Genomic DNA, 12,071 nt, shown 5'->3' on the forward strand with positions numbered 1-12,071 from the left:
CCTGGAGGGATTTGCATGAACTGATGCTGAGCAAGAAGAGCAGAACCAGAAAAACACTGTACACCCTAACAGCAACATGGGGGTAATGATCAACCTTGATGGACTCACTCATTCCATCAATGCAACAATCAGGAACAATTTGGGGCTGTCTGCAATGGAGAATATCATCTGTATCCAGAGAAACAACTATGGAGTTTGAACAAAGACCAAGGACTATTACCTTAAATTTAGGGGGGGGGGGGGGGAATTGATATCTTATTGTCTGATCTTGCTATCTCTTATACTTCATGTTTCTTCCTTAAGGATATGATTTCTTTCTCATCACACTCAATTTGGATCAATGTATACCATGGAAACAATGTAAAGATTGACAAATTGGGGCGGCTAGGTGGCGCAGTGGATAGAGCACCGGCCCTGGAGTCCATAGTACCTGAGTTCAAATCTGACCTCAGACACTTAATAATCACCTAGCTGTGTTGTCTTGGGCAAGCCACTTAACCCCATTGCCTTACCAAAAAAAAAAAAAAAAGACAAACCTTAAAAAAAAAAGAAGACTGACAAATTGCCTTCTGTTGGGGGGGGGGGGGAGGGAAGGAAGATTAGGGGAAAAAAAATTGTAAAACTCAAATAAATAAAATTTTTAATCTTAAAAATAATATATATATATATATATACTTCAGTGAACCCACTTTTCTTTATTTTCTATCCAGTTCTATCCCTTTTAAAACCAATGTAATAAATATGCATAATCAAGGAAAACAAAGCCCCATATGTTTATGTTGTTCAGTATCCTGAGTCCCTCATTTGTCAAGAAAAGGATAGCATTACTCAGAAACTGTTGGTGAGTACATTTGTCAGACTACTCAAGTCATTAAAGTTTTTATAATACTATTGTAGAAATTGTTCTAGTTCTGCTCATTTCTCTCTAAAACAGTTTACAACACAGGTCTTCTCAAGTTTCTCTGAAATCGCCTATTTTGTCATTTCTAACAGCATAATAATATTGTTACATTCATGACTTGTTTTAGCCATTCCTCAATTACTAGGTAACCTGCTTTAGTTTCTGTTCTTTGTTATACCAATACAACTATTGTATTTTTGTAATTATTTAATACTTTTCCTCCCCCCCCCTTTTTGGGGGTATTTTCTTAATAGTTTTATTGTTGAGTCAGAGTGAATATACAGTTTAGTAACTTTGGGGAACACAGTTCAAAATTGCATTCTTAAATGGCTGAAGCAATTCCAATTCTACCAACATTGCATTAATATATTTTCCTATAACTCCTTCGATTAATATCATTTTCTCTTTTTGTGAAGTTTAATGAATATGTGGTACATTCTCAGAGTTGCTTTAATTTGCATCTGTCTGTTTGTGATTTGGAGCATTTTTCCAAGTTTGTTGTTTGCTTGAATTTTTTTCCTTTAAAACTGCATGTTCATATCCACAGTCTTATGTATCTTGGATGTGAGAATCTTAAACTTGCTGCAAATATTTCCCTGTTATTCCTAGTTTTGATCGCATGATTTTGTTTGTGCATTTTGTTCCTATCAGTTAGTTCTTTTCCTGTTGTCTCTAAACCTGTCAGATGTCTCCTTTCATTTGGTCCTACCATTCCCTCAAAAAAAAAAATTCCCTCATTTTATCTCTTCTTTCAGCAAAGTCATTTTAAAGAAAGTTATTTTCATAGCCTTCGCTTCTTTTTCTCACTTACTCCAAACACTCCACTCTAAGTTTCAACATGATCAACATTTCAATTAGAGTCAACTAATAACCTTTTGTCACTCAGAACTCAGAAGACCCAACTATGTATCCTGCTTATTCCACTTATTAGCTATGTAATCACCTCTCATTTCTGAACCTCAGTTTCCATTTCCTTCGATGAGAGGGGTTGAATAAGAGAACCTCTACCATTAATCATTTTTAAAGTACTTTCTTAATCAATCTTGAATCCTAAAATTTAGACATGGCCAATGTTTATTCCTATTTTACAAGTCAATTCCCTACCAACTCTTTTAAAACAGCTAAGTTGCAGAGAACATGTCAAATCTGTTTTGAAAATTCATTATAAGGGGCAGCTAGGTGGCACAGTGGATAAAGTACTGGCCCTGGAGTCCGGAGTACCTGGGTTCAAGTCTGGTCTCAGACACTTAATAATTACCTAGCTGTGTGGCCTTGGGCAAGCCACTTAACCCCATTTGCCTTGCAAAAAAAAGCCTGAAAATAAATCATTATAGCTATGAAATCAAAGCTTTGGTAAAAACAGATATGTTGATATAGTTGTATTTGAAGATGTAGAAATAGAAAGTAAGACTATCAAATAGGTTAAATGATTTGCTGATGGACACATAGCTAGGAAGTGTCAGAAATGGGATTCAAATGCAGGACTTCCTTATATCAAGTCTATTATGCTATACAAATCTCGTGTCTCACACAGCTCCAAAGGAAGTGGGGAAAGAGAAGGAAGTAATATTTGAGCATAAAAAGCAAGAAAACTGATTGAATTTTCCAGACATTTTTAATAAGTAGCATTCATTAATTATAGAAAGACAACTTTTATTTGATGTAAATGTGAAGTATCATCTTTGAAATTCTTATTCCATTTGATTCTGGGGGCCATTTTGACTTGGTAGATTTTTCACATCACCGGAATTAGTCTCTTTTTAAGGCTTCCTCATCATTTCCTGGATTGCCATGAACTCGGAATCGATATAAACAGGTATAATTGGGATTGCCCCAATTGTTCAGAATTTTCAGTTTCACACATGTTAAGGATTCAAAAATTCCATTCTGGAAAGAACAATAATTGTGAATTAAGCTTCTTCAGTTTTATGACAACCATTTTAAATCATCTTGCATTTGGAAATGAGCTATAGAGAACTGAAAAGTTGTTCTTCACCCTATTCTTATTCCCACCTAGATAAAGAATTCTAGAAGAAAAAAATAGAATCCAAGAGCTCAGATTCCTCCCTGTAATTATCCTTAATAGACTTTAAACATACATTCAAACATACCCATGCTTATTTTTGCTTGAATTTATGAATATAAAAAACTATGACAATTGTTTTATTTTCACATTAGCCTTATTTATGAGGTTTTGACATGACTTTTGCATGTCCATCCACTTTTTATTGTTATAGGGCTTTTGTTAGAATTAAATCCAAACAGGGGCAGCTAGGTAGTGCAGTGGATAGAGCATTGGCCCTGCAATCAGGAGGACCTGAGTTCAAATCTGGCCTGAGATACTTATTACATAGCTGTGTGACTTTGGGCCAGTCATTTAACCCCATTGCCTTGAAAAAAACAAAAAAAATCCAAACAAATCCCTTCCCAGGAAAGTTAACATATTTTCATCTAACCATCTTTTCTCCAGGTCTTTTACCTGGAGCCAAAATGTTTGAACAGTGATCCCTTTTGTGTTATACATAAACAGACCTAAGAAGATTTCTTCTCCTTTACATTCATTTTTGAGTCCCTGAAAACATGAAAGACATGGAGATTAGTGGCTGTGTGAAAAACTGATTTCACAAAAATGATCAAACTTTCTTTGTTCAAGTAGCAACAACTCTTCGAACATTGGATGGATAGTACCAAATTAAGTATATTGGTATATTAAAATTGAAAGCAATATTAGTTTGTCAACAATGTGCTAGGCATTATGATAAATGGCATGAGGGGCAGCTAGGTGGCACAGTGGATCAAGCATTGACCTTGGAGTCAGTAGCTGGGAGTTTAAATCTGGCCTCAGATACTTTGATCTTGGGCGATTCACTTAACCCTGATTGCCTCTAATCCAAGGCTAAATCCAGTCATCCTGATTCATATCTCATTGTTGACTCTGTAGAAAGTGAGGCTGGAGACTTAGCACAGTACCCCCTCATTCATATCCAATTCATGTACTTGTCATAGCATTACCTCCTTGATGTCATGGTCTTCTGGAATGAAGGACAAACATCATTCATCAGCAAATGGCATAGGGGAGTCAAAGATAAATTTTAAGACATATTTTTGACTAAGTAGTTAATGCCATACCAGAGGTGATGATATGTATCAAAATATAAAACAGAATGTGATAATTGCCTTGGATAGGTACAGATAATATGAAATAATTAAGAAAGGAGAAAACATATACTTAATTTGAGACAAGTAAAAACTTGTTAGGACAAAAATCAACGAATAAATAACTTCAAGCAGTAACAAGGCAGTAAGTATTTTCATTAGATTATATTTTTCAATTGTGTATCTGTGTTCATATAATGATATAAAAATATTTTATTTCTGATTGAAATCTCAGGTCACCTAATTTTATTACTTTGCTTTCCAAAATATAAAACCATATATTCCTACTCTAGGGCTCTAGGGATCATAAGGTACAGAAATATATTTCCCTAGTGTACATCTAATCCCTTGTCAACTGAATGTAAATGATAGTGCTTCTCTTTCATGCTTCTTTCTCTTTCTACTCAGTTCTTGAACATAAAGATTAGAATAGGAAAAAAGGGCAAGTGTTTTTATTGTTATTCCAAAATTTTTTGTACCTAATAACACAAAAGTCAAATTGATCACATTTGATAATATGGTAAAATGATTTCATTCCAAAATTTGTTACATAGGATAAAGGTAGATCGGACAACACATATCATAAAATGTATTACAACCCATAAATGAAAAAGAATCCCCACTACCATAGCCAACAAGTGGTCAAGTCTCCACTTCAACATTTACAATGAGGAAATGGAGTTCCAAGGCAGTTCATTCCACTTCTGGATAGTTTGACTTATTGCAATATTTTTCCTAATATCATACCTAAATTTGCCTTTTTTTCTAACTCCTCTCTATCACTCCTGATTTTGTTTTATGGAACCAAGCAGAACAAGTCAAATTCCTTCTTCCATAGTGTAGCCTCTGAAACACCTGAATACAATTGTCTTATCCTCCCCTGAATTGTCTCTCCTCCAGACTTAACATCTTCATTTTCTTCAAATGATTCACCATCAAGACTACCTTCTTCTAGCTATGTTTTAGTTAGATGGTTATCTATTACATCATTTGTTTGTTTACTCAGTTTTCCACCTCTTTGCTTTTAGATAAGCTGTTCTATTTGTGGAATACTCTTCCTGCCATTATCCCCCCATAAATTCTCACCTAATTTAGAGTTCAATTCAAATAAAAATTATTTTATCAAGCCTTACCTGTCTTCCTCAATTACTATAACCTTTTCCTTTTGGGACTTCACATAACACTTTGTTGCTATAATATATACATATATATATATACATATATATATACACTTTATTTCATATTTGTATTATGTGTGTGTGATATTCCCTCTAAATGATAAGTGCCATTTGGGCAGTGACCTTTCTAGCATCTAAGTAGATGTGGATATATATATATATATTTACATATGTATATGCTATAAATAAAATCAATAAATGTTATTTTGAATTTGAGAATTCTTTTAAGTAATAAGTAATCACTAAAACCATTAAAAGGCTGGAAAACTCATATGAATAGGAGAAGGCTTATTCACTGCTGTTATAACTGTGAATTGGTTCAACTATCCTGGCAAATAATTTTGAAATATGTAAGAAAAAGTCATCAGCTTGTTTATAACCTTTGGCCTAGAGAGCCCTTTCCTGGGAAGGACTCTATTGGCAATAAATAGCATTATTCGTGATCATGAAAATCTAAAAGCAAAAGTTATACCTAACTTCAGAATAGCTGAGTAATAGTATATGAATGAAATAGAATTTCATATATAATAAGGAAAGGCAAATGCACAGAATACAAGTAACATGGGTAAACTTGGGTGAAGTGAGCCAAATAAAGAATGTAGATCAAAAACAATACAACAGTATAAATAAGATCACATCATGAGCCAAAAAAAAAATTCAATATAATGGACAATTTAGTATCATTCTGCCAATATTAAAATATAAAAACATCAACATCCCTCCTTTCTGCTGGATTAATCATTAATCTAATTTTGGAGAATATACAAGAGTGTTTGTTTTTGAGTATTTGTGGGAGCATATGTTTAAAGTTATGTACAAATACAAATTTAAATCAATTTGTATTCATTGACTCAGGAACTAGGACAATGATTTACTATGCAACTTTAAGTACCTCTGCATAGTCTAGTATTTATAGGTCCAATGTACATTTCATCATTATTAAGTACTTTTTTATACTTGAAATTTAAATGTAGAAAAGTGCTTACATAAACAGCAAAGTCCTTAGGAGCACTGAAAATATTTCCAGAGGGAGAAACCTTCTGTGAGATGTGTTCCATGGTAACTGCTGTCGGTATGATCTTCCTGGCAAGTTTGATTGTAGTATGACCCTCACGACCAGGAAATGCCCAACAATTCCCAGGATGGACATCGGGCTAAGAAAAAATATCCTCTTTGACTTCTTTCTATAACACTAGTCAATCAGTAAGTGTTAGTGAGCCCCCATCATATGCCTGAGACTAAGCTAGGTACTATGAGATATAAAAAATAAATATAAGAAAAGATTTCTCTCTCATCATGCCTTTGCATTCTAGTGAGGGGGACATAGTATAAATGAAATATAAGAGATAATTAATGAACCATGTTCCAAATTCTGTAGGAATTTAGAGAATAGAGAAGCCATAATACAGTAGGAAATAATTCATGGAGGAAGTAAGGACATGAAGTAGATCTTGCAAGGGTAGAAGTGAAGGGCATAAAATGAAGCAATGGCATCATTAGGGTGACAAATTCAGTCTATATGAGGAAATACCAAGTTTGATATCTAAGGGAGGACCCACAAGTGTTTCACTCAGATTGGTTTTTTAGTCTTTCAAGAGTGATGGTTTGGCTTTAAGGATGCAAGTTACTGAAGTCCAATGCCAAAACAAAAACAAAGATGATTGGTAATGACTCAGGATGTGGTAGGTAACAATTGATCTTTCTAAATTAAGGTCTTTCCTAGGCCTCAGTTTGTTGTCTGAATGCCCATTCAGTGACTAAATCTAGGTAAAAATTGAGACAAAAGTTAGCCTAATTTGCCATTACAATAATGTCAGTTTGAGAAGAGAATTGTTTTCATATCTTGGATACCAAACCCTTATCCCATTTGCTTTAATTCTTCTCAGTTATATTAATATTATTTGTGGGTAGAATAGCACATTGATTAAAGAGGAATGGAAGCTGTCACCTTAGGGTTCAGCTGAGGTTATATCATGTCAATTTTTAGTGGACCAGTTAATGAAGTTTTCATATCTTCTGTTTAGGAGCATATGAATAGGAATGAAGGAGATGGATGATAGGAGCAGTGTTGGGGTTTGATGAGGTATGATCAATGATAAATCAAGGAGGGATAAGAAATTCAAGAATGAAGAAAAGATAAGTTGGTTCACCAAGATGTGAGTTAGGGAAGACAGAATATAGCTAATGCAAGGTTAATGACGTAGGATAGAATATAAGCATGCAGGGAATTGAGATCAACGAATATGAAAAACTTCATGATAAGCTAGCATGCTAACAGAGTGGTAAGATAAAAATATTGGTGTAAGGAGTATAATACCAATAGCCTCTTTCAGAGAGGTTATAGACAGAATTACTGAATCTTTAAGGTACACAAAGAACTAAGATGAATAGTTAGAAAAGTGGTACCTATAAAATGATCTATCTGTTAAGATCCTTCCAAGTTCCAAACCTTATGATCCCATGAACTATGAAAAAGTGGGGAGATTATATTCAGATTTCCATAAAAGTAGTAATAATATCTCCTCTTTTCCAGTTTTATTTAATCACTGGGGAGGGTCCATAATCAGGAAATTCAGGAGAATGAGGAATAAGATATTTAATTTTGATATTACCTTTAGAATAACATCAGGGGGAATTTCATAACTTAAGAATCTTATCTCATGCCAAATTAGTTTTGCTTGATCATTTTTGTAATTGGCAGATGTTTCTTCTTCAATAATGGAGGCACCTGAAATTAGAAAATAAGGTGGAAACAGAAATAGATTAGCATGATTCTAAAAATGAGAGGGGAAATCTTAATAAAGAAATTAAGGGAAGTAGTAGCTAGTTTTCAGAAAAGTGCAAAATTTTAGTACATGGTTTATCATCAGCTTTGGTGAAGGGAGTATCCATACTCCCACGAATCACAGTTCTTTTAAATTACTATATGAAAAAGTCTTAATCCCACCCATCTATTTTGCCTTTTATTGCATAGAGCAAATGAAGATCAGGCTCTCTCCAGCTCTAAAGTTTGAAAAATGAGATAATTAAAATGGAATTGGGCTTATTAGTACACTGATTGGCTGATAAAAAATTCCTTGGTTATATTACTAATAAGGGATAGTTCCAGATGTTAAGATTCTTAAAATCTTACAATTCATGAACTAATAAGATCAGAAAAAAAACACCACCTCTAAAAAGCACTGCAAGAATAATTTTTATATCACTTTACTGAAGATGGTATCTTTAAAAGGAAATTGAAGAAAAACTGATTTTCTTAAGATCTACATTAGGATCAGAACAGAACCTTAGAAGTTTTCTACTTAATTAAGTTTCAGGTTTTAAACCTCATTTTTATGCCTTTGCTTTCTAAAAGTTAACCAAAATTCTTATCTCAAAGTCTTAGAAATCTGCAAATATCCTTTTGCAGTAAAGAGCCATCAAATTTGTCAACTGAATGAAAAGTGGTGTGTTTTAAATATATATATATACCTTCTGTTCTCCATTTCCTAAAGGAACTGGAGGGTACTTAAAGAATCAATTATAAGTTTTATATTATATGTCCTTATATATTCATATAATTGCCTTATATATAATAAATGTAATTATTTACTTTCAAAAATGAATATTTAATAAAAATACCACAAACTTTAGTAACAATAGCCTTTTTTTGTTTTTTTTACATTGCAATGGGGTTAAGTAACTTGCCCAAGGTCACACAGCTAGGTAATTATTAAGTGTCTGAGGCTGGATTTGAATTCTGGTTCTCCTGACTCCAGGGCAGTTTGCTGCTCTATCTATTGTGCCACCTAGCTACCCCCAGAAATAATATTTATAGAAGATTCTATCATTCATTTCTGTTGAAGCATACTCATCCAAACTGGTCACAAGGAAAAATGCACATACGCATGCACTCACACACACACACATATACACTTGGGTACGGACTTTCATTTACCCAACAGGGAAATAGTAGAGAAAGGGAAGAAGCGGGAAAAGGGAGGAAAAGGAGGGGGAAATTAGAAGGAATTAGTCCTAAGTAAAATATACTATTCTGGATGTACAAAAATATTTCTATAGCTCATTTAGACGAGGTTAAAAAAATGGGAATCAGACAGTTCTCATAAGTTAGGAATGGATGAACAAAGTGGTCAATTGATGTGATGGAATATTCTGCTGAACTCATCAGCTTAAAGGCAGGATTGATTATACAAGACTAAAAAATCAAACAAGCTACTTTCCTCTTGATAGAGAAGTGAAAGACTCAGAATGCAGAAAAAGATGATTTTTTTGTTGTTCATTTTTTTTTTAGGGTTTTTTGCAAGGCAATGGGGGCTAAGTGGTTTGCCCAAGGCCACACAGCTAGGTAATTATTAAGTGTCTGAGGCTGCATTTGAACTCAGGTACTCCTGACTCCAGGGCTGGTGCTCTATCTACTGTACCACCTAGCCACCCTGATGATTTTTTTTTTAAATAGCCTATGTAGAAGATTTGTCTTGATTGACTTTACATTTTTATAATAGATTTTGATTTTCTTGTGTTCTCATAACTGGTGGTGGTGGAAGGGAGAGAGGGAGGATCTTGACTGATTTAAAAAATGTTTCTACCTTAACCAGTTTTTTCAAAGAAAAAAGCTACTATTCTTTCTGTTTTCTACCATGTAGTTCATATTCATCTTATGTTCCCTCTTAAACTGCCTGGAAGAGAGTCATGTTTTTACTAAGTTGTATAAAGGATGGAAAATTTGAAGAATCTGTCTACAAGTGTAGAAACATAGACAAGTTTGCAGCGAATTCTCTTGGAGTTTTATTTTTCTCAGTATGTAACTCACCTGAAGATTTGAGGGCATAATCAGCCATCTGGACTTGATCTTCCCTATGCCTTTTAAGGACATACTCCACCAAGTACATAATTTCCTGTGAGGAAATGATTTATAATTAACACACAAAGCTGTCTATATGGCATCATAATGTGTGGATGTGAAGGGGTTCAAAAAAATGTTTTTCATTTAAATGTTTAATGAATCAAACTTCTTTAACACTTTTTGTATTTAGAAAATTTGATACCTTTAGTATCTTCTAAATTGTTCTGTTCAACATTAATTTACTTGGACTGAGGGAAATATTTTCTAATACTTTAGGATTGAGAATTTAGAAATTAATTACTATTAAGAGAATCATTGTGATACACTTGAAAGAATTCTGGCTCTGCCCTTACTAATACTAAGTTATATAACTTTGGAGCATTTGCTTCACCTCTCTGGGAAATCTGTTTTCTCATCTGCAAAATAAATATAAGAACACTTGGTTTTATCTACCTTATGGGATTCATGAGAACTCTAGAAATTTGTAATGTACTTTACACATGAAAGCTATCATGTTATTTCAAATAGTAATCATTTATTAATGTTATATAATGAATATTATGTAATATTTTAATAATAACCTTATATTTCCATCTTCATAACTCCTAAACTGTCATACCTTAAATATTTTATTAACAAAAAAGAGAATATCTCTGACATATTAATTCTCTTTGCTGTGATTAGGACAGAAGTTTTATGAACTGTTTTTTTCATAAAACTAATTTTTTGAAGGAAAATGATAAATGTTGGCAAGGATATGGGAAAAGTGGAACACTAATGCACTGTTGGACTGATTCAAACATTCTTCAGAGCAATCTGGCACTATGCCCAAAAGACTGAAATTTTACATTCATTTTAATCCAGCAATTTTACTACTAGGTCTCTATCTCTAAGACATAAAAAGGGAAAAAGACTTATTTGTATAAAAATATTTATAGTAACTTTTTGTGATGGCCAAAAATTAGAAATTGAGGGGATGCCCATCAATACAGGAATGACTGAAAAAGTTGTGGCATATGATTTTAATGAAATATTGTGCTATAAAAAATGACAAGCTTGATGATTTCAGAAAAGACATGAACTGATACAAAGTGAAGTGAGCAGAACCAGGAGAACACTGTACTTAGTAACAATGGTGTACAATGAAGAACTATGAATAATTTAGCTATTCTCAGAAGTACAATGACCCAAGACAATCTCAAAGGACTCAGTGAAAAATGCTATCTGCCTCTAGAGAAAGAATTGATGTCTGAATATAAACTGATGCATTCTATTTTTTTCCTTATTTTTTTCCTTTCTTATTTGGTTCTTATACAAAATTATTAATATAGAAATGTTTTACATGATTCCCCTTGTATACCTTTATCAGATTTCTTAGCATCTCAGGGAGGAGGGGGAAAAACAGAATTTGGAACTTAAAACTTAAAAAATTCCAACAAATATTGGTTTTTACATGTAATTGGGGCAAAGGAAAATATTTCAAAAAACTAATTTGGAGCTGGGGGTGGTGGTGGAGGAAAATACAGGATAATGATAGTGAGTAAAAGTTCAGGAAGGTAGATTAAGGCACATTTCTCTTAAGCTAGATAAGTTTATTTCTAGGATGCCAAAAACCAATAATAAAGAGGTCAATGGCTTGTGCTCAATTTATTCCAAAAACCTGAGTTTAAGACTTAACTCATTTTTATAAGGTTAGAACAAAGAACAGAACAGACTAGGCAAGACCATGGGGTTGAGAACATCACGATTAGTTATATATGAGGTGCAGGGGAATATGTTGGTCTGAAGTTGGGAATCTAAGTATTTCTTGTTTGAGCCTACCTGCAGTGTGAAATGAGTAGGCCAGACTTCTTTGGATAATCAACCAGACATCCTTGAAGGATAGCTTGGTGGTGTTAAGATACAAAAGCAGACTCTCTAGAGTCCACTTGCATCCCTCATAACATTTCCTTAAGAATAGAAGGGCGATTTGCAGAACTGCTGTTTCCAAACT

The 12,071-nt window shown here is 33.6% G+C and overlaps 1 protein-coding gene across 1 annotated transcript in view; it reads right to left on the reverse strand.

Annotated features, from left to right (window-relative positions):
* Positions 1 to 2,497: 2,497 nt before the first annotated feature.
* Positions 2,498 to 12,071, reverse strand: part of SUN3 (Sad1 and UNC84 domain containing 3) — a 28,020-nt gene continuing 18,446 nt past the window's right edge. The window contains exons 7-11 of the mRNA XM_074196052.1: positions 10,046 to 10,130; positions 7,848 to 7,963; positions 6,222 to 6,389; positions 3,381 to 3,473; positions 2,498 to 2,788 (exon numbers count right to left, since the gene is read on the reverse strand). Of these exons, the coding sequence (XP_074052153.1) occupies positions 2,651 to 2,788; positions 3,381 to 3,473; positions 6,222 to 6,389; positions 7,848 to 7,963; positions 10,046 to 10,130 (600 nt within the window). The 3' untranslated portion in view covers positions 2,498 to 2,650. The remainder of the gene's footprint in view (positions 2,789 to 3,380; positions 3,474 to 6,221; positions 6,390 to 7,847; positions 7,964 to 10,045; positions 10,131 to 12,071) is intronic.

The sequence above is a fragment of the Macrotis lagotis genome, chromosome 8 (assembly GCF_037893015.1).
Source record: "Macrotis lagotis isolate mMagLag1 chromosome 8, bilby.v1.9.chrom.fasta, whole genome shotgun sequence".
In the NCBI taxonomy this organism is placed as follows: domain Eukaryota; kingdom Metazoa; phylum Chordata; class Mammalia; order Peramelemorphia; family Peramelidae; genus Macrotis; species Macrotis lagotis.